The sequence below is a fragment of the Myotis myotis genome, unplaced genomic scaffold (genome assembly GCF_014108235.1).
Source record: "Myotis myotis isolate mMyoMyo1 unplaced genomic scaffold, mMyoMyo1.p scaffold_m19_p_9, whole genome shotgun sequence".
NCBI classification, from domain to species: domain Eukaryota; kingdom Metazoa; phylum Chordata; class Mammalia; order Chiroptera; family Vespertilionidae; genus Myotis; species Myotis myotis.
Window position 1 is genome coordinate 10064880 of NW_023416401.1, and position 21703 is coordinate 10086582.

Consider the following 21703-nt stretch of genomic DNA (forward strand, 5'->3'; position numbering starts at 1 on the left):
ACCGCAGGAGAAGCTGTGCCGGGCCGGCCGAGGTCCAGACACTTAGCGCTGGACGAGCTGTGAGGCAGGAGAGAGCACGCTGGTGGGCACAGCCAGGAAAGCTTTGTGGGAGGGGAGGTTTGACCTGGATCTTGTGAAAGCATGGAGGGGACGGGGACACGCCTCTAGGAATAGGAGCACAGTCAGAGCAGCAGGAGAAAGTGTGAGAGGAGACCTCCCGGGGATGGAGAGTCGCCAGTGTGGGCTCTCAGCTGCGCGACCCTGGGCAGGTCCCTGCTCCCGCTCAGCCGAGTGCCTGCCCTTGTGCGCAGCCCCCTGGTGGCTCCGGGACAGCACAGCACGGCCTGTGCCCCGGGGACATGCTGCCCGACTGGCAGTAATTAGCTCTGCACCATTCCCTCCGCCGTGAGCATCTCCAGGTTAATTGGATTTCCCCAAACACTGACCTTTGGGGTTACCTTCTGCAGTAGGCCCCAGAGAAAGGGCTGCAGCAATCCCTTCATCTACCTGGGCAGATTCTCATTTTACTGAGCTTTCGACTGGGGAAGATTATCATACAGACTCATTATATGTAAAAATAGCTTTTTAAAAAATTTTTATTGATTCCAGAAAGGGCAGGAGAGGGAGAGAGAGATAGAAACATCAATGATGAGAGAGAATCACCAATTGGCTGCCTCCTGCACGCCCCCTACTGGGAATCAAGCGCGCAACCCGGGCCTATGCCCTTGACCGGAATCGAACCTGGGACCCTTCATTCCGCAGGCTGAGGCTCTATCCACTGAGCAAAACTGGCCAGGGTGAAATATCTTGACTTCAGTGCTCCCGATGTGTAAAGTCTGAAAGGCCAGTTCTGTTCTGGTCACACACGTCCCAGCTGGGCCTCATGGCTGATGGACAGCGTCCCCTCTCCGGGACCCCCGGGAAGAGGCGTTGCTTGTGGTTGAGGGGCCTCTGGGAGTGGGGCTCATCCCATGCAGCTGGGTTTCGTGCTTGCATTTGCCTGTTAATTTTTACAGCCGAGTTCCTTTTCTTTAAGGCTTGTGGCTGCCCGAAGGGGAGAAGCAGACGGCAGGGGGCTTGTCTGTGGTCTCACAGGTGGACTCGTCCTTGGGGAGGGTGGGGACCCTGAGGATGCCGCCTCCTGGTTCCAGTGCCGACCCCTGACCCGTGCATCTCGCTCGTCCGAGAGCGGCCTGGGTTCCTTTGGGGACACCTGACAGCTGTCCTGGGGGCCCAGCAGCATGGGGCCACCCGCCAGCCCTCTTGGGAATTCTCCTAACCTTCTGGCCTCCTTCCAGAGGTGCCATGCTGTTTTCTTTTCTCCTTTTTACATCCCTGTGCCTTCTCAGAAGCTAATTGACGCTGTCAAACCATGTCATAAAGAAGTGGCGTATTGAAAAGGGATTGGCGCTCTCTCTCAGGCCAGAAATGAGCAAAGACAGAGTGGAGCTGCTGCCCTCGCCACAGGCAGGCACTGGCTGCGTCCACAGACCACGACTGTCCCCGGGTGAACTGTAGCCCTGTCTGTGGCGTTGTTGGCCCTGCAGTCAAGCTCGCTCTGCAGACAGCTGGAGAGAGCTTGGCCGGGTAGATGAGCCACTCCAGCTCTTTCTACAAATGCTTACCCTCCTACTATAGAAGCGGCAGCCAGAGTGAATAAACACTCCCGTCTGTACACACGGAAGCAAAGAGTGCACGGGCCAGCATCGCCACCCACACGCCTCCCGCCGTGCCGTTCTAGCCGGCGGTTAGGTCAGATGGCAGAAAGGGCTCTGAACGCTGAATACGGTGCATGGGCCACAGCTGCCCCCACCACCCTCCGAGGAGCCCCCGGCGAGAGGCCCTTCCCCCAGGTGCTCCCCAGCATTTATTTCCAGACACCCAGTGCCCAGTAGAAGGTGGCTTCCCTGCACCTTGCTCCCCTGCCCCGGCTCCAAAACAGTGCAGAGCAAGCGGCACCCTCAGCGATTTAGCCGACCCAAGCCGAGGTCCCCCCTTAGCGAAGGGTCCGTGACGGTGCTGCAGGGGATTCCTGACCAAGCCGGGGGTGGAGATGAACAGGAAGGCGCCAGGCAGCTTGGCTGGGTCCCCTTTTCATGTTGCATTAGCCAGCGCTTGCCTCTACGGGCCTGATTAATTGCAGCCATATCCTTCATTGCTCTCACTCCTCAAGGCAACAAGAAAGAAATGGCTTCAATTTGGGGAAAAAATACACATTTATTTGTCTTTGACCTGAGCCTTCAACATGCCATGGTAGCAGGGACTTTGCCTGTGCTCAGCCTGTTCTGGGAGAGGACTTGGCCGAGGAGACTTGGAGCAAGGCAGGATACAGACTCGTGCCTGACGCTGAGGTGGGGGCAGGGGGCGGAGCAGGGAGAGGGGTGCATGGGCCCCAGGAAGCCGGAAGTGGGGCTGGCTGGTATTTCACAGTCCTCTCCGCCCTCCTGTGACTTTCTGTGCCTCTTGCAGTATTTCCTAACTTTAAAATTAGCATCCAGCCCTCTTCAGTGCTTTTGAATGATGTGTTTTTAATTTTTTTAATTGTGCTTAAAAAAAACCTTTATCATAAAATTCACCATCTTCACCATCGTCCCGTGTACAGTTCAGGAGGGTTAGGTTCATGCACGCGGTTGTGCAGTGGGTCTCCAGAGCGTTGAGCCGCTCCCGTCCTCCCTCCTGCCGCCCCGGAACCCGCCACTCTGCTTCTGTTTCTGAGTCCGCTACTTTAGATCCTCCATGTGAGTGGAATCGATACTTCACAGGTACGGACTCATACAGTGTGTTCTCACAGTAGATGGTCGAGGGCGATCTTAGTAAAACACAGACGAGGCTGAGCTAAGAGATGGCTGTTCCTTTGCCCCGGGCTCCAGGAAGGACTGTTTCCCCGACTGCCCAGCACCTCCTTGCCTCTCCGCCCGGGGTGCGAGGTTCGTGGTGGTTGGAGTGGCTGGTCTGCTTATTTTTTTTTATTGCAGTTTCACTTTCCAGCAAACACTGCCTTCTTTCTAGAGGCATGCGTGACCCCTGCCACGCTCCGCAAGGGGCGGAATGAGAAGGAAATGATTTTTCGCCTGCTTTCGGGAGCGAGGAGGAGACCGAACTGGGGTGAGACGCGGACCCCCACAAGGACAGATCTCGGGTCTCAGCCTCAGGTCTTAGTCCCTGTTCTGACCTTCCTCCCACCCGAGGCATCGGCCTAAATAACATCAACGTTGATTTTACCGGGGAAATCCAGTTCCCTCTGGTATAGAAATGTCTGTGTGACGTGTTAATGTTGTGAATTATACATTGATTCATTGTGTTTATTTTAAAAAGTCATCTCTGTCGGTGGGAAGAGTTACTCCCCATAGAATTCCGCCGTCGAGGAGAAGGTGCCCTGTCCCCCTGGCTTCCTGAGATCAGTCATCTTAGACATTTTCCGGGCTCCCCAGGCCCCTCGTTCATCTCTGGCCCTTCAGCATTGCAGTAATTATCCTGGATGGCAGAGGAATTGTTCCCAGATAATATCCTTAGAAATGGGGAATTAGGAGCTAATTTCAGGCCATCGCAAATTAATGAGCATGTTCTTTGTGGAGTGCTATCGCTGTAAACCTTTAAAAAGTGATAAGTGGGAGATATTTAATTCCTTTATCTGTGGAGCTCCGTAGAAACCCTGCAAAGCACACACAATTGCTATTATCTGGCCAGTTGCTAGGGTGGCTCTTTTATCTTCCTTCTCGGCTTTATTAATTAAATTTCTGCTGGGGCTTGGTTGGCATTGGCAGCCTCTCGTGGGGTGCGTGTGGGGGCGGGGAGGAAGTGAGGTTCTAAGTGACATGACCAGGTCTTAGGACCACCATCCGGGCTGCGAGGGCCGCAGACCAGGGCAACGCCTGCCCACCCAGTGCCTCCCCCTGCTTGCTCTGGAGGCGCGGACTGCAGCCCCTGCGTGCACTTTGCGTCCTTGATCTTGTCTCATTAACCCAGACCAGTGGTCGGCAAACTGCGGCTCGCGAGCCACATGCGGCTCTTTGGCCCCTTGAGTATGGCTCTTCCTAAGCCTTAGGAGTACCCTAATTAAGTTATTAACAATGTACCTACCTATATAGTTTAAGTTTAAAAATTTGGCTCTCAGAAGAAATTTCAATCGCTGTACTGTTGCTATTTGGCTCTGTTGACTAATGAGTTTGTCGACCACTGACCCAGACTGACGCCTCCTCCAGGCACAACCGGGGCTGTTCTTTAAGGCGGTTGCCGGCAAGCAGTTGACTCCTTTGACCCCCAAGTGACTTTCTGTGTCTCCAGGTCTTACTCTTTGGAGCAGGAGGTGGGCCCTGGGGAGGAAGGGAAGCCAGAGGTGTTCTGGGCACTGGCCCGCCCGCTGGGTGTTGATGCATTTATTTTATTGGTCCCTCTGCGTGGGGCACTTCCCCTCCACCAGCACCGTCTCCAACCCCTGCCAGGGCTGCACCGACATTTATGTTTGGGGTGGTCCTTGCAGAGCCCATTGGAAGGACTGGCATCCTTTTACGTAAGACTGAGGAAGTGCCGTGTCCACACTGAAGAATGAGCGAGGTGAAGATTTAAGGTCACGGAGAAGGCGGAAGCCTGTGCCCCAGCCCCGGGCCCTCAGTCATCACCACTCTCCATCTCAAGTACCTCCTCTTCTGGAAGCTCTTCCTGTTCACAGCCCTTCCGGGCCATTGCTTCCTTCTCTTCCCAGTGACCCGTTCACTCTTCTCTAAAGTAAGAATGTGGCCTCGGGAATCACTCTCTGGGTCCAAGTACTGGTTCTTCTGCCTCCTGCTGCTCCGCCTTCCCCCTCCTCCCAGGGATCCAGCTGTTTGCAAACATTTGAGCTGATGAGCAAACGACAGAGTTGATGAAGTATTAATAGTTCAAACACATCCATTTTTTAAAGTTAAAACCCAGCAGAGACGTCAGCGACGATACAAGACAGTTCACAGAGTGAGATGACTGGAACCCGCACACAGAAGAAGGTTGAGCTCCATTAGGGACCAGAGATTAAAATTCCAACAAAAACATTATTCATGTGCCAAGTCACCAGAGGCTTTTAGAAGTTGAAAGCCAGAGAGCTGTGATGCATGAACATTCCCAGTGAGGGAGGACCAGGGAACACAAGGGAACTTGTCCGATAGCTGAGTTGTGGAGGTCGTCACACACTGTACATTTGTCAAGAACCCATCCACGTAGCTCTGGCTGGTGTGCTCAGTGGTTCGAGGGCCGGCCCTTGCACCCTGAAGGGACTCCGGTTCAATTCCCAGTCAAGAGCACGTATCTGGGTTGCAGCCTTGATCCCCGGCTGCGTGCAGGAGGCAAACAGTGTCTCTCTCACATCGATGTTTCTCTCTCTCCTCTCTTTTCCCCTCTCCCTCCTTCCCTTCCACTCTCTCTAAAAATCAATGGGAAAAAATGTCCTCTGGGGAGGATTAACAACAACAACAACAAAAACCTCATAGAAGTACACCCTTCAATTTGCTGCATCTTATTGTATGTAAACTCTAAGCCAGTGACCATGAACGTAGTTAAAAAGTAAAAATCGTGCTCACCCAGGATTGAGAGAACAGGACACGGCTGTGCACTGGGAGGCTGGGCCGGGGGTGGGTGATAACATGAGCTGGTCCCTCCTTTCCGGAAGTTACTTTGCTTCTGCCTTTTAAGAAACGGTGCTCCGAAGTGTGTGTCTCCATCTAGGATCACATCCTATGGAGAGAATCGCGAAGTCAAAGATGTACCTGCAGTATTTGTCACGGCGTCGCTACTGCTGAAAAGTGGGAAAAGAATTAGAATGTTCCTCAACAGGAGATGGTTAAACTGTGATGCGTCTGCGGGGGGGCACGGCCAGCCCTTGACGAGCCTCTGTGTGACCTGGGGAAAGGCTCGCCTCTGGGTGGAACGACCTCTCCCAGCTCGTAGGGGGTCCACCAGCTACATTTCCACGCCTCCTGCCCCCTCACCTGGGCGCCCGGTGCACTCCTCGGGGCAATCCGTGCAGTGGTCGATGGGGCAGATGCTAAGACAGATGCCTCTGAGGAACATGCCGTGGAGAGTTAAGTGATAAAAATCGGTCTCATTTTACATGTAATCCCAATGTGCTGAAAAACGTAAAATCGGTGAAGGGAAACCTACCGAAATGTAACTGGTGGCCAGAGGGAGTGGTGGACTCCCGGGTGATTTCTCTGTTATATCTGCCCTTCCTGAATTTTCTGCATCCTTACTCTCCTGATTGAGCAGGACTCTGCCCTGCCAGCACCTGCACCAGCGGTCTCCAGGCTCAAGAGCAGGACCCTGCCTTGGAGCCGGCACTCAGGGTGGATGGGTGGGAGGGGAGGGAGAGTGCAGCTTTGCCCAGGGATTCCTTCAGTCACAGGAAGCGGCTCTCACTGTGTCCTCTCCTCTTTCCCTTGCAGGTTCGAGACCTTCGAGGTGAACAGCTTTGAGCAGTTCTGCATCAACTACGCGAATGAGAAGCTGCAGCAGCAGTTCAACTCGGTGGGCTCGGTGTCTGGACCTGGGGTTTCGGGGTGGGGGCTCTGTTTTCCCGAGAGCGACGGCCCGGCCACTTCTCCATCAGGGCCAGGGGCTCTGGCTCTGCCCTGACCTTCCTAGGGTTCCTGATGGCACCCCCGCTTTACGAAGGTGCTCCCCGCTGCTCAAGAGGAGGTCTGGATGGGGCAGCGGGGTGATGGCTTCGACCCAGCCCTCCTGAGCCTGGGTGTCTGGGCCATTTGAGAATTGCAAGCAGCATGAGGCTTCTTGTGGCTGGTTGGGGTGTGGCGTTGCAGGTGGTGATTCGAACGTCGAGGAGAGGGGATCACCTGGGAGGGCGGGCCTCCGCCGAGCTTTCTTCCCTGCAGTCATGACTGACTGAGACCCCGTGGCTGCAGCTCAGGGCAGGCGGATGTGAAGGCCTGCATGCAGCTCCCTGACCCTGACCTTCGCTCCCACCCTAGCATGTCTTCAAACTGGAGCAAGAAGAGTACATGAAGGAGCAGATCCCTTGGACCTTGATTGACTTTTACGACAACCAGCCTTGTATCGATCTCATAGAAGCCAAGCTGGGCATCCTAGACCTGTTGGATGAGGAGTGTAAGGTAAAGCTGCTGGTGCTGTCATTGCATTAGGTCAGCTCCAGGCTGGGGTGGGACAGGGCAGCTGGATGGTGCGGGGCAGTGTGGGGTCCCAGAGCTGGAGTTTGCCGAGAGAAGCACTGTCGGTTCTGCACACCAGAAGGTACCAGTAGGTCCTGTGACTGGCAAGTATGCTGCCCCTTTTGGCAAATACTGGGTGGCATGAAAGTCACGATATGACGGTGGCATGGCTTCGATGCCCTAGTGTCCTAGGCTCAGAGAGAGGGTAGGGGTCTCCGTAGCTGTGCCAGGTGGCTTGTGAGGGGCAGAGAGGCTTGGCCTGGTGGCAGGTGAGACCCATGATTTCCCCGCTGAGCTTTTGTGGGCTCCTGTGGACTCCACCTGTTGGGGCGGAGGGACAGGTCCTGCCCAGATGAGGGCAGAGCTGGGACCCAGGCTCCCTCCTGACCGGGGCCCTCTTCCTGGGACCTTGACAGGAGAGTGTAGGCATTTGTATGAAGCCACGTGTACATTTACACCCCCCCTAACCCCCGCTAGGCTTTTAAAAAGTATTTTTCTTTAAAACGATTGCCAAGACTGGAATCAGAGATAAATAAAAGGCACGACAGTTTTGCTATTTGGATAGTGTGTGTGTGTGTGTGTGTGTGTGTGTGTGTGTGTGTGTGTGTGTGTATCTTACAAATACAAATTAAACATGAAAAAAACTCTACTTCAAAAAAACCCCTAACCATTCAAGAAGACCCATCTCACCATTCAGAAATCAGTGGTAAAATATAGTTGGTTGTACCTTCTTTTTTAAAGGATTCGATTTGCTGCATATTCCAGAGTTGCTGATAGCCGCGGTCTAGATTTTATCAGAACACAAGTCTGGCTTTCTTTCTCCTGTGCCCATTTTAAATCTACTGCTATGGGCAGATTTTTGGAGATAAGTGCCTTCATTCCATCTAACCCTGCCTTTGGGCTGCCTTCAAAACTCTGTTGTCAGACAGGAGAGCATAAGAGGGAAGAACACGGCTCCGGAGGCAGCCTGTCCTGGACTGAACCCAGCTCTGCCGCTTCCCAGCTGTGTGTCCCTGGGCAAGTTACCTGCCCTCTCTGTTTCAGCTCCCTTGTCTATAGAATGTGTCTAAACATAGTGCCTAGCTCATAGGATTATGGTGAGGATTAAATGAGTTGCTATGTCCAAAAGCTATAGGAAAGTCGCCCGGCAAATAATCAGCATTGTGGGCATTCGCTGTTAGTATTCTCTGGAATTCTTGCTGCCCTGCATTTTTAGTTGAGGATGGGGCGTGAGCAGAGAGACTGACCCTCATCAGGAAATATGTGTGCGCATGACCTTGCTCATTGGTTCAGGCCCGTCTGAATTAGTGCATATGTAGGATTATGAAGTCCAGTTTCGTTGTCAAGACAAGGTGATTTTAATATGTTTTTATTGGCTTTTTAGAGAGAGAGGAAGGGAGAGGGATAGAGAGATAGAAACATCAATGAGAGAGGAACATCCTTGATTGGCTGCCTCCTGCACGCCCCCTACTGGGGATCAAGCATGCAACCCGGGTATGTGCCCTGACTGGGAATCAAGCCAGTGACCTCTTGGTTCATGGGTTGATGCTCAACCACTGAGCCACACTGGCCAGGCACCATGATTTTGATCCCAGCAAATACAAGTGTTGACTTAGGTGGGGCTGCTCATCACAGTGCTGCCCTTCCTGTCGACCCCAGCCTACCAGCGCTCATCCCCTGGCCGCCCCCCTCCGCCCCCCATACCTGGTGGTTCTAAATATCAAACAGTATATATATAAAATGCTGAATTCTATACATTTTATTTTGTCTGCCTACCACAATTTGTAGCCTCCTTCAAGAGAAAGTTTGCTTGAATTTCCTACGGCACTTAGCCCTGGATGTTCAATACTAGCTATACCACATTGAACACTGAGAAAAATCTCTTTGCTTACAAAGTATTTGAGAAATTCGTTCTCATCTGTGTAAGCATTTTCCATGTGGCACAGATTGCATTAATTTACTAAACAAAGCTCTTTTTCAAGAGCTAGTGCAAGGGTCACCTTCAGTCCTGCCTGGTCCAAATACGCAACCTAAACTAATGAAGGGCGGGCAAGTCCATAGGTCACCCCTACCTGGGGTGCGGGGGTGTGCGACGGTGTTCGGGGTGACAGAGGAGGGGCACCTTCTCGTCGCCAGGGTTCCCATCTTCCTTGACTGTTGGAATGGTGGTTACAGTGACTCTTACATTTTCAACAAAGCAAGCCGCTGTGCCATTTTGAAGCCACCTCTAAATGTAGTGAGAGGGGCAGCATCCCTAATGTAGTGGAACTTCTGCATCTACATTTAAATTTGGGGGAGCAGAGATCAGGACCAAGTAGCTTAATCACTAGGTACTTAGCACCCAAAGTGCGGCCGGAACTCAGCCAGCTTACAGTTTGTAGTGACAAGACAATATGCAAAAACCAGCGATGAGCCGTGTTAGGTGGTGTATGTATGAGAGAGCTTAACTGGGAGGAATTCCAGAGTGAGCTGGAGCGGTCAGGAAAGGCTTGGGGAGAAGGACAGCCTGGAGCCGGGCCGGGCAGCGGCGCTGAGATGAGCGGAGAGCGGAGAGGGCTTTCCTGCCACCTGTCGGCCTGCGTGAGCAGAGCGGGCGCTGCGGGTGGCCGGGCGTGTTGGTGACACTGGTTCCTGGCCTGCCCGGAGGGAGGAAGCCTCTTCAGATTTGTTCCTTGAGTTGTGACTTTCCTCCGTGACCTTGGCCTCCATCTTCAAGCTCTTCTAACCCTTCCAGCGTCTACCAGCCAGCAGGGTCTTCCGGGCTCAGTGTGGGAACATACCGTGGCAGGATCCTACGTGTCTGCGGTTGACTCTTGTTTTCCATGTCCACGTAGGGTCGTGAGGTCCACTTCCTGGAGGACTCCATCCCCCGGCCTCAGCCCTTGGCTTCCTTTGTCCTCTTCACGGAGCCCCTGGTTTTGTGGTTCTGCAGGTCCCCAAAGGAACTGACCAGAACTGGGCCCAGAAGCTGTACGACCGGCACGGGGGCTGCCAGCACTTCCAGAAACCCCGCATGTCCAACACGGCCTTCATCGTGGCACACTTCGCCGACAAGGTGGGTCTGCTCCCTGCCCCAGACTCGGGGTTCTGGCCTGTGAGGGAGCTGCTGCAGCCTAAAGTCTCTTAGGTGGGGTGCCCTCCCACCCCCCTCCCTCCCCACGCCAACTGTGTGTGCGCCACCTCGTCACCACCTGGCAGAACCCAGTGGGTGGCCGTGGTTTCCCAGGTGTACGCCTGACAAACCTTTGCTGAGGTCTCTCCTGGGAATACGGCAGCGTAACAGAGCCCGAGTCGGCCCTCCTGGAGCTTGAGAGAGAAGCGGAAGGGGAAACGGAGCCGCTATTCCCAGGAGCCTCCTTCCCCAGGAGCTGGTGGAGACGGGATTTTTCTCCATAGATTTCTGTTCCGAATGCACTGGCCCAGTGCTGCTCAGATCCCATGTGCACGAAGGTGCCTGCCGTCTTGTTCACACGCAGGTTCTAATTCAGCAGGTCTGGAGTGTGGCCGACAGCTGCGTTTACACCCCCAAAAGGAAGCCTCCTCAGAAAAAGAATTTCTTTTGCAAACAGTTTGTTTTTCCACAGAAGGGATGCCCAGTTCCCTCTGCATAGCTCCCGACCACGTCTTGGTTTGCATTTTAAATGGGAGCAGCTGGGGGGTCCCCGTTCACACGGTGTGGGCCTGGGCCCGACGACACTGCCCAGGGAAGCTGACCAGCGCAGCACTGACTCCTGCGTGCTTCCCTGTGGCCCAGGTGGAGTACCTCTCAGATGGCTTCCTGGAGAAAAACAGAGACACGGTGTATGAGGAGCAGATCAACATCCTGAAGGCCAGCAAGGTAACGCGGGAGAAGCAGGGGACAGCCAGTGTCCACAGCCAGGGGACAGCCAGTGTCCACAGCCAGGGCCTTCAAGACCTGAGATGATGAGGATGTAACTAGTGAAGCCCGATGCCGGCCTAAGAGGCCACAGTGTAGCTAGTTGCTTTCTCAGCCGTCAGAGAGCGGTGAATACTTAGTAAAGAAATGCCTCTTCCAGCCTGATGTGTTTTAGACAGTAGGGGATGGAGGCTTTCCCTCCCAGCTTTGGCTTACGAAATATTAAACCTCAAACGAGAATATTTTTCCTCTGAAGATTTCCGATTCCAGGGCAGCACTGAGTATAGGTCAGAGGGCCGAGCGGTGGATCGAGTGTTTGCCAGTAAGTGCCAGGTGACAAGGGTCGTCCTGGGCAGTTTCCTGGCACACAGTCCAGGTGCCATCTCTCTGCTCCATCTCAGTAGAGGGAGCTCGAGGCCAGCATGGCCCAGAGGCCGGGTGAACCGTGTGGGCAGTGACCAGCCCTGGGGTCCAAGAGTCACGGTGGGGCTCAGAGGGCCGGCTCCTTTCTGCGTCTCACCCAGGAAGGAGACCTGCTGCTTCCTATACTGGCATGTTCCTTACAGGTGACACCCACATTCCATTTTGAGCAAATATGTTTGCTTTTTATTTTTAATGTTTTTTTCGTTATTTTTAATTTTTAATTAATTTTTATATAATGGCTTTATTGAGATATATTCGACATACTATAAAACACTTGCTTTTAAAGGCATTTGATTTAATTTGCTTTCTGTTTAAGATCAGTTTGTGCCGGGCTGAGTAGCTCAATTGGTTAGAGCATTGCCAAGGTTTCTGGTTCAATCTCCAGTCAGGGCACATACGAGAAGCAACCAATGAATGCATAAATAAGTGGAACAACAAATTGATCTCTCTCTCTCTCTCTCCCCCCCTCCCTCTCTCCCCCTCCACTGTCTTCCCCCTCTCTCTCTAAAAATCAATTTTAAAGCTTTTCTTTCTTTTAAAAAATTTTTTTTTTATTGATTACAGAGAGGAAGGGAAAGAGTAGATAGAAACATCAGTGATGAGAGAGAATCATTTGATTGGCTGCCTCCTGCACATCCCCCACTGGGGATTGAGCTCACAACCTGGGCATGTACCCTGACCAGGAATCAAACCATGACCTCCTGGTTCATAGGTTGATGCTCAACCACTGAGCCATGTCAGCCGGGCAATAAAAAAAACCAAAAAACTTAAAAAAACAAAGTAAAATAAAATCAGTTTGTGCTGGTAGTTGAAAAGCTTCTAATGATATTTGGAATAAACAGACCATTCCCTTTCCAATGTAGGAAGATGAAATGCTAAGACTTTTTCTCCAAAGTCCATTTAAAACCCTTTTGCGTGCAAATATTTCTTTCTTTAAAAGTGTAGATTTTTTTTTCCCCCAAAGGGGTACCTTGTAAAATAATTGATTGAAAAGAAAATTTATTTTTTTACTATGCTTACTAAAATTTTAAAGAAGATGCTAGGTGAGAGATCCCAACCAAATGGTTACTACAGTGTATTGTTTTAGTTTCACATGTCTGTTTTAAGGGGAATATGTTTTATGTTCTTATAAACAGAAGTGAACGGTGAATCCATGCGATTTCCAAGGTAACAGCTATGTGAATAGCTGTAATTGACAATGTTCTTAAACTGTCAAATGGTCTTTAGAAAGTGTTTTCATATTTTTAATCCCTTCCCAATAGGTTTGCCTCAGGCTTTTACAATCTCTATACAAACTTGAATAGCAGAGAACGCCAAAGCCAGTTCCTGTGGACAAGCAAATAGTGGCAAAGTATTAGGGACCTGCTGGGCTGGTTTGAAAGTATCATCTGAGTGTTTCCAAGGTTGAAGGGGGAACATTTTTTTAAAGGCCCAGGTGGATGCTGTTTTTTATGGCTTAAGAGGAATTATATTAGGTCCATTGCCAGTGAGCCAGCGTATACACAGACTTGGCAATAGCTCTGAAAAGGCCTGCGTGCAGTTTGTCAATTAAAGAAAAAGCATCGTCTCCCTCACTCAGAAGTGTGTTCTTTTGCGTGAATCCTTAGTCAAGGCGGCTGCTTTTCATGGAGACTGGAGGTTGGTTCACAGGTGGGCCCCTCAGGTGCCTGTCTGGCCCAGCCCCTCATCCAGGTGGTGGATGGGGTGGGTGGTGCAGTAATTGCTATTTCTTGCGTGGTCTTGTACTGCTGCCTACAGCCCCAGGTCAAACACGGTCTTTCAGCCCTGTGGTCAGACGAGATGCCTTTCTACGTTCACTGAGTTTATAAAGCGCATTCTGAGTAGAATGCATAGCCTACCCCTTCTTTCTTAGAGTTAATGTCCCGACCCACCCCTCTCCCTCTCCCTCCCGGAGGTCCCGCCCTTTCAAACGCAGTCTCAATAGCAGGGACCTGCAGCACATGTTGCTCTTAAACGAAAATACAAATTCTCCAGAATGCCCCAGCTCATGGGACAAAGCTGAAGGGGTTTCCTCCCTCGGGTCAGGCCAGTTACCCCCGTTTTTCACCAACACGCCCACAGTGCCCGCTCCTGCTCACTCAGCCGGCAGGTGGCAGGGAAGCCCCCGCCCCTCTACGCTCATCCCAGCGCCTCCAGGCTACGCCCGGCTCGGGCTTTATGCTCTGCAAAGCCTTCGTGTGGTGACTTCATGAGTTAGGGCTCAGGGACGTGCCATAGCTTTACAGGATCCAATAATACTGTCTCGTGTGTCGGGGCCCCACTCCTTTATGTTGTTGAGTAACAGTCCGCCGCATGGACATACCACATTCTGTGCACCGTTTCTCCGCCGGTGGACATCGTCGGAGCTGCTTTCCCTTGGGGGCTGGCCGCTGCGAACAGTGGCGGACAAGTTTTGACGTGTTTTCGCGCCTCTGGGGTATATACTGGGGAGCTTCTCTGAACGAGTTTGAGCAAAGTTCAAGTCCAAGCCGCCTTGTTTGCAGTGCCCTCCCTGTGTTTGTTTCTAGTGCCCCCTGGTGGCTGACTTGTTTCACGACGACAAGGACTCTGTTCCTGCCCCCTCCACTTCTGCAAAGGGCTCCAAGATCCAGGTCCGCTCCTCCAGGCCCCTGCTGAAAGCCTCCAACAAGGAGCACAAGAAGACCGTGGGCCACCAGGTCAGCCCGCGGGGGGCAGGACGCTGTGGGCCGGCCGGGCAGGGTGGCCTGTGGAGAGGAGGGAGCCACCAGGTCAGAGGGAGGCCAGGGGGCCCGGTGTCCCAGCCCGCCACCGGCTCAGTCTTTCTGTGCTGTTTGAAGAAGGAAACTGCGGAACCTTCTCTACAGGGAGCGAGCAGGAGAGGGAAAGGGTGGCTGTAGCCCCAGGCGGGGCATTCAGTCTTCATGGGATGTCACGTCCAGCGTGTCTCCCAAGAGAAGCGACGGGAGTGCCTGCCAAGCCCTGGCCACACTAAGCTTCCTGTTTCACCGGAGTTGCCTATTATGGACTTTCATATAAATGCAGCCATTCCCAGCGGCCGGGCACCGTTGTGCAGGCCCCGGGGCCCAGACCAGGGGTCCGAGGCCTCCAGGCACTGTGATCATCTCTCCTAGCACTTGGTCGCCCGTCATCTCCTCTGATCCGCGACCCTGAGTTAGACACAGCGGGGGTGGCCTCTCCCCGTTTGGTTCCGGGAACCCTGAGGCCAAAATACAGGAGGGACTGGTTTTAGTCATCCCGGTGGGAGGAGGGTCCGAGCTAGAGTCGGACCCAGGGCTCCGAGTTTCTTCCTGTCCCCGGGGTTCGCAGTCATAATCAAAGCAGTAACAGTGACGGCCGCTGCTGTGGGCGCGCCTGGATGCTTATTATGCATCGCGTGAAAGGCGCGTCGATGACCAGGCTCTGCTCTTCCCCGCAGTTCCGCACCTCCCTGCAGCTGCTCATGGAGACGCTGAACGCCACCACGCCGCACTACGTCCGCTGCGTCAAGCCCAACGACGAGAAGCTCCCCTTCCAGTGAGTGTGCGGCCGCTCTGTGCCGTCAGGGTCGGCCAGCCCGGCCTCCTCACGCCTCCTTAGGGGTTAGGGGCTCGGGAGGAACAGGGAGCCGCAGGCACAGCCGCACGGGGTCTGCAGTCTCCACTGGGGTGAGTGGCTGGCCTCCCGCCCCCCACATGGTTTCTGTGCTGAGTGCAGGCCCTCAGACATTTCCCAGGGTCACCTGTCTGCTGCCCAGACAGGGGGTCAGAAGATACAGTCCCCCACCCACCCCCCGGGGCGCTCACAGTGGTGTCACGGAGGGTGCATACTCGAATCCGATAGAGAACCACGTGGAAGTGCGCCTTGAATGCAGGTGAATGTCCAGCTCAGACACGGAGGTTCGCTGGCGTGGTGGGGAAGGCTCCTGGCATTGAGGCAGCTTGGCCTCAGGTGACCTGTGGAGTGCTGACACACCGGGTGGTCCTGTTCCTCTCACCTGCTGCCGCTGAGCTTCCGGGGCCGTCCACACTCGCTCGCCTTCCCTCACTCCCCAGCCTTCTCCGGTCCAGACCCGGCCTCTGTGCCGACCTTGAACGTTTCCTTCCAGTTCTGTCCACTCTCACACGGTGGATTCTACCCGAATCTGGAGAACCGCGATACTTAAAGATTGTTGTCCCTCTCTGGTTTCTGCCAAATCCCAGACCGTCTTTTCTGCAGGCCTACGGCAGCCCCAGGGCCACCTCCCCTCAGCCTGTCTGAAACCCCACCTTTTCCCCGCCAGGTTCCTCTTCATGTGGTCTCTGTCGGGGTGAATGCATAACCGCTTCCTGACGTCTCACCCACCCACCAGACAGTCTTGCAAACTAGAAACCCGAGAGTCGCTCTGGACCAGTGTGGCCACTAGCGCTTCCTGTGATGACGGGACCGCCCTGTCATCGGCATTGTCCTCGCGGTAGCACTGGTCACGTGCGGCTCTTGGGTGCTGAGAATGTGGCTAGTGTGATTGAGAAACTGAATCCTTCTTTTTAAAATACGTTTTTATTGACTTTAGAGAGAGAGAGAGGGAGAGAGAGAAACATTATCGGTCTGCCTCCAGCACGCCCCCTACTGGGGATCGAGCCCACAACCCGGGCATGGGCCCTGACTAGGAATTGAACCAGTGACCTCTTGGTTCATGGGTTGACACTCAATCACTGAGCCACACCGGCCAGGCAAGAAGCTGAATTTCATTCTTTTTTTTTTTTCTTTTTTTTAAAATATATTTTATTGATTTTTTTACAGAGAGGAAGGGAGAGAGATAGAGAGTTAGAAACATCGATGAGAGAGGAACATCGATCAGCTGCCTCCTGCACACCTCCCACTGGGGATGTGCCCGCAACCCAGGTACATGCCCTTGACCGGAATCGAACCTGGGACCCTTCAGTCCGCAAGCCGACGCTCTATCCACTGAGCCAAACCGGTTCCGGCCTGAATTTCATTCTTAATTTCATTTCAGTGACGTTCAGATGCTCATTGGTGGCTAGTGGCTGCCATATGGGACAGCATCACCCCTGGGTCTTCCTCCTGCCTTCCTCCCAGTGTGCAGTCATTGTTAGAATCCCACGGAGGCCAACAGGTCTCCCTCTTGCCTCCCTTCCTGCATCACCTTGTCTCAGACCCTCTTCCTCTCTTGCCTGGAGGGCTGCCCAAAGCCCTTGATGGTCCCACCTCTGCAGCCTCTTCTTCCATCACCTGAGCCTCCTCACATGCTATTTCCTCTGGCCAGAAACACACATTCTTTAAAAAATGTTAAGCACTTTCTTCCCATCTTTCTGATTTCCTTTGGGTCCTCGCATAATCACTTTGTGTGAAGTCATTTATTTTGGCAACTCTGACTCTCGGAGTGAATGCCTGAGCTGCCTCTGCTCCTCTCACTCGATAAAGCCCGACTGGCACTCGACGGGCCTCGTGCTGGAAAGGCTGGGAGGCAGGACTGAGCCAGCCTTCCGTGACGGGCGCCGATTGGGCCCTGTCTTCCCTTCCCCCAGCGTCTGAGACACGCTCAGGGCCCCCCGCCCTCCTGGCATCTGTTTACCAGCTGACGCGGGAAGAAAGGGGCGGCTAGCAGAGCGGCGTGTGTGAAAGACAGATTATGTGTGAAGGGCAGGAGCAGGGGAGGAGGCCGGGCAGCAGACAGCGTGGGCCCCGCAGCCGTGACCTTGGGCAGCTCCCGCAGAGCCTGGCGCCCACCTTGTGCTGTGTTCCTGCTGGGCCTCCTCTTCCCAAGGAGAGAAGTTGGGGACTTGGAAAGGGACTTTCTGGTCCAAACACCCCATTTGTCTGAGACCTTCCTTTGGACCAAAAAAATCTTCCCCCAGTAAAGAAAGCGGGGAGAGGACTGAACCAATGCAGAACCTGGACTCCAGTCCGGGCTCTGCCCCAGCGGTTCGGCCACTCACAAGCGAGTCCTTTACTCCGTCTCATTTCGTCGTCTGTTAGTCGAGGTTAAACAACAATTATAAATGACTTCAAGAAGATAACTTACGTTATTTATATGATGAAAATGTAGCGTTATTGACGCTACCCTCGCAGGAGAGTGCCGTGTCCCTCCACCCGTCCCGCACCGCCAGGCTCTCTCAGCCCTGATGCCACTGACGTGGGGCCAGGGAATTCTTGGTTGTGGGCTGCCGTGCGCGCTGTGGGGAGCTCGGCACCCCTGTCTCTATCCGTTCAATGCTCGTAGCACCCCCACCGTGTGACACTGCAGTGTTTTAAGACGTTGCCAAATGCTGCCTGAGGACCGAGCCACCCCCCAATGGAGAGCCGCCTCTGTGTCTCCTGTGTACAAGTCCTTTCCCCTCTGCTGCCTCCTTTATTTAAACAACAACAAACATCTCTCACCCCTGTGGCTCCCTGGGCACTGGGCTCGGACAGGTGGAGTGACAGCGAAGAAGATCCATCCCTTATCCTTCAGGAGTCACCTGGCGATGGCATAGCCGTGACTGCCTCCTAAAGGGCAGGAGCGGGAGGGGAGAGATGGCTGCGTCCAGGAGGCGGCGGCCCCGAGCGAGGGTGGCCATCTGGGACGGCTCCTCAGAGGAGCCGCCAGGTTTTCCGGAGGCCAGTCCCCTGGTCGCAGAGGCGAGCAGTGCTGAGAGTCTCAGGGCCCTGCAGTGTGACCCCGAAGGCCGCAGAGCCCGGTGAGGGGGGCGGGGGAGCCTGCGGCCGTGCCAAGATCGGGGAAGTGGCGCATGGCTGCCGGGGTGGAACCGATCGGACACCCGGAGTCTCGCTCTGCATCCCGCGAGCCCGGCTCTGGGAGCCTGCGCGTTGTACCGGAGGACAGTGTCGCCCCGCGGTTCAGCAGGTGGGCCTGTGCATCTTGGGCAGTTGTTCAGTCCAGACTCAGTGCTGCTTGAGCACACGTGGGCCTCCCACGTTGACCAGGTGTTCACCAGGAAACGGGTGTTCACCAGCAGGGCTGTTTTCCCTCCCAGTCACCTAGTCACGCTCGTAGAATGCGAGAAGCATTTGGCAGGGAGTTTGCCTGGTTGTCGGGGAGATAAGATGAAGACACAGAAGCCTGTTTGTCTTTACACGTCCCCGGAGGGTGGGTTACGGGGGGTGGAGGAGGGTGAACAGAGAACGATGATGACAGTAACTTCTTTGTATCGTGTCTTCATTCTCCTAATGGCATCCCCCTTTTACGTCCCCTGATCATCACAGCAGCCAGTGGATTTTAGTTGGCAGATATCCTCACTCCATTGAGTAAGGAGGAGACGGAGCTGGAGAGAGTGCTCTGCCCACATGACCCTGGCAGCTCCAGGGCCGGTGCCCTCCTGCACCCTCCCCACAGGGAGGGAAGGGACATAGAGGGTCCCTTCTCCAGGTCATCCAGACACAGGGACGAAGATTCGAGCTGTGTCTAAAAATCCTTTGCCAGATGCCTAGGTCGCGTTCCATCCCCAGTAGGGGGGCATGCAGGAGGCAGCCCATCATTGATTCTTGCTCACCATTGATGTTTCCATCTCTCTCGCTCCCTCTCCCTTCCTCTCTTTGAAATCAGTAAAAATATATTTAAAGAAGAATGCGTGCAGAGCGGAGATGCTGAAATGGCTCGTGAGGCTGCCCATCCGCGTCCTCGCTCTGCTTCTCACCTGGCTGTGCTCAGTGGCTGGAGGGCCGGCAGCTCAGGGCGGGAGGAGGTGGGCTGCCCTCTCCGGCGCTGGTTCTGCTTCGCCCGACGGCCACTCACTGCTTGTCTCGTGGTTCCGCAGTTTTGACCCGAAGAGAGCGGTGCAGCAGCTCCGAGCGTGCGGGGTGCTGGAGACGATCCGAATCAGCGCAGCCGGCTACCCGTCCAGGTACGTGCCGCCGGCCACGCCCTGGTGCACCCAGGGGCCCTCTCGTGGGCTGTCCGCCAGAAACAGGTCCTCAAAACTGTTCCCGAGCACTGAGGGCCAGGCAGGGTGCTGGCGGAAACGAGTGTTCCCGTCGGGTCTGAAAAGTGTGGGGGTCGCCCGTGACATCCTCGGGGCAACTTTCAGATTTCAACCTGGCATTGGTCTGGGTGATGCACTGGCCGCTTGCAAAGGAGATTTCTCCTTTACTCAGCTCCCACCTTGTCCCCCTACCTTCTTCCCTCTTATTGTGGTAAAACACACATCATATTTACTATTTCTGAGTGTGCACCACAGGCCGCGGCCCCCCTCCCCCTCCTGCCCCTGGCTCTTCTGTCCCCGCTCCCAGGAAGGTTTCCTTAGCCCCCACCTTCCATCCAGCGTCCCTCAAAACCCATCGCAACCCGTGGGTGGGTCAGAAATCAGTTTAATGGGTCGTGACCAGCATCTTGGTTTTTAATGAAATAACGGGTGGAAGATAGAAGGTAGCCGTTGGTGGCAGAAAGGGCGCCGTGGCCTGACCTGGCATCAGTTTGTATACAGGTGTGGGCACGTCCTGATGTAAATGGACTTTCCCACGCGAGACCCAGAGAAGGAAGGGAGCTGCTCAAGGCCACCGGGTGGCTGGACCACCTTCCTCTGCCCGCTGGGTGGTCCTTGCCAAGCACCTTACGGCCCCACATCGGCGAGGCGCTGGCGTCCAAGCTCAGGCTCGTCAGAGGAATGAGGGCAGGGCCAGGTCCTGGGGTGGAAGGAGCCAGACCTGCTTTTCCCGTCCAGTGATTCGGGAAGAGGCCCCAGTCCTGCAGTCCAGCCCCCCACCCCAACCCTCCGGCGAAGCATCCTGGGGGCCAGGTGTGCTTTCCGCTTCATCAGACCGCCTCTGGCGTGGCAGCTGGGAGGGCGTGGCAGCTGGGAGGGCGCATTTCCTGCAGGCCCTGAGGCCCCGGTAGGTAGTGGCTCCTCCGACTCCTCACTCCATCTGGCTGCCGGCAGAGTTTCCAGCAAAGCCGGGGTGCCCACCCACTCGCCGGCCTCGTGTAGGGACGTGATGGATGCCTTTCTCTGCCTCCCTAATTGCCTCCGGCTTCTTCCCAGCAGATAGTTACAAGGGCACCTGTACCTTTTGTTTCTGTAATGGCTGGCGTTGTGGAAAGCGTAGGGAAGGAAGGGAGGACTATAGGATATCACAGAAGATGTTCCTTGGAGCTGTGGTCTCGAGGTTTAGGCTCGGATCCAGGACGCTGCCTTGCACCTCCTCCTCACGTTCACGTTCTTAGCAGGCTTTGCGAAAGGCTCAAAGAGAGGATTTCCCTCCCAAACCACCTTTTGAAAGCTAGCTTTTGGGAAGAGGCACCGTGGTTTTGTGGCACTGTTGCTAGTACTGAGGCAGAGTGGAATCATCCATAGTATCTCATGTAGGTCCCAGTCCCTTTTCGCCCCTCCCCACTTCCAGGCCACGGCACCCAGCGTGATCTGTCTGTGAAGATGAGTGGTGAGGGGCAGCTGTGGGCGGCTCCCACCCTGTGATAGCTGACTCCCTCTCCGCCCCCTGCCAGCCATGGTAACCGTGCTGGATCTTGGAGTAGCATCACTGGGTTTTTTAAAAAAGTGCTGCCTGCCCGCCTGCTTCCTCCAGGAAATTGGCAGGTGGGCCGTATCTGGAGATGCAGCCAGAGGTTCTACAGAACCCGGTTCCATCGAGCTGGTAACACCCATCATGTGTGCTGACTTGGGGCCTGGAGTGGAGAGAACGTCTGGGACCAGAGGGGCCTGAGTGGGTGGGTCATCCCCTGGCGGCTGAGACCGGCACAGCAGAGCGATGGCGCTTGCTTTCGCTTGTCAAGTTACCGCACAATTCTGCAGTTGTTCCCAAAGGAAACCTCGCGGCTTCCTCGATGAGGGGAATTATAACTTTCACCGTTTTCCTGCTTTTCTCCCACTTCCATGGCCAAAGGGAAATATCCTTTGCCACGAGGAAAAGGGCAAAGGGAAGAAAATGCAGTCCTGGGTTGCAGGCTGTGGGTGAACCGGTCCCGGGGGCTCGCCCAGGAGCCCAGGCGAGGGCCACGCTTCCTGCTGGGCTGCCAGGCGCAGTCCCTGCGCTCAGCGCCGAGGCCTGGGCACAGCGCTCAGCCTGTTCTGCCATGAACAGCGCTCAGTGCCCCACCGCCCCCACCGGAGAGGGCGGACGCAGCCCGCGGCCAGCAGCGCTCTGCGCTCCCCGCCCGCCCGGACTCCGTACACCTGTCTATTTTTATCCTCTGAGGACATGTGCTCTCTGTGAGTCTTATTTAGAATGGAAATGAATCATTCAGCTGGAACTGTGCAGCAGAGGCTAAGAAATATGTCCATTATCGTGTACATAAAGCACCGTGATGAATGCTCTGTCC

At 54.6% G+C, this 21703-nt stretch overlaps 1 protein-coding gene across 1 annotated transcript in view; it reads left to right on the forward strand.

Annotated features, from left to right (window-relative positions):
• MYO5B (myosin VB) overlaps nucleotides 1–21703 on the forward strand; it is a 197725-nt gene that overhangs the window by 123661 nt on the left and 52361 nt on the right. The window contains exons 11-17 of the mRNA XM_036323412.1: nucleotides 6411–6492; nucleotides 6954–7094; nucleotides 10084–10206; nucleotides 10906–10989; nucleotides 13980–14129; nucleotides 14870–14967; nucleotides 19188–19274. Of these exons, the coding sequence (XP_036179305.1) occupies nucleotides 6411–6492; nucleotides 6954–7094; nucleotides 10084–10206; nucleotides 10906–10989; nucleotides 13980–14129; nucleotides 14870–14967; nucleotides 19188–19274 (765 nt within the window). The remainder of the gene's footprint in view (nucleotides 1–6410; nucleotides 6493–6953; nucleotides 7095–10083; nucleotides 10207–10905; nucleotides 10990–13979; nucleotides 14130–14869; nucleotides 14968–19187; nucleotides 19275–21703) is intronic.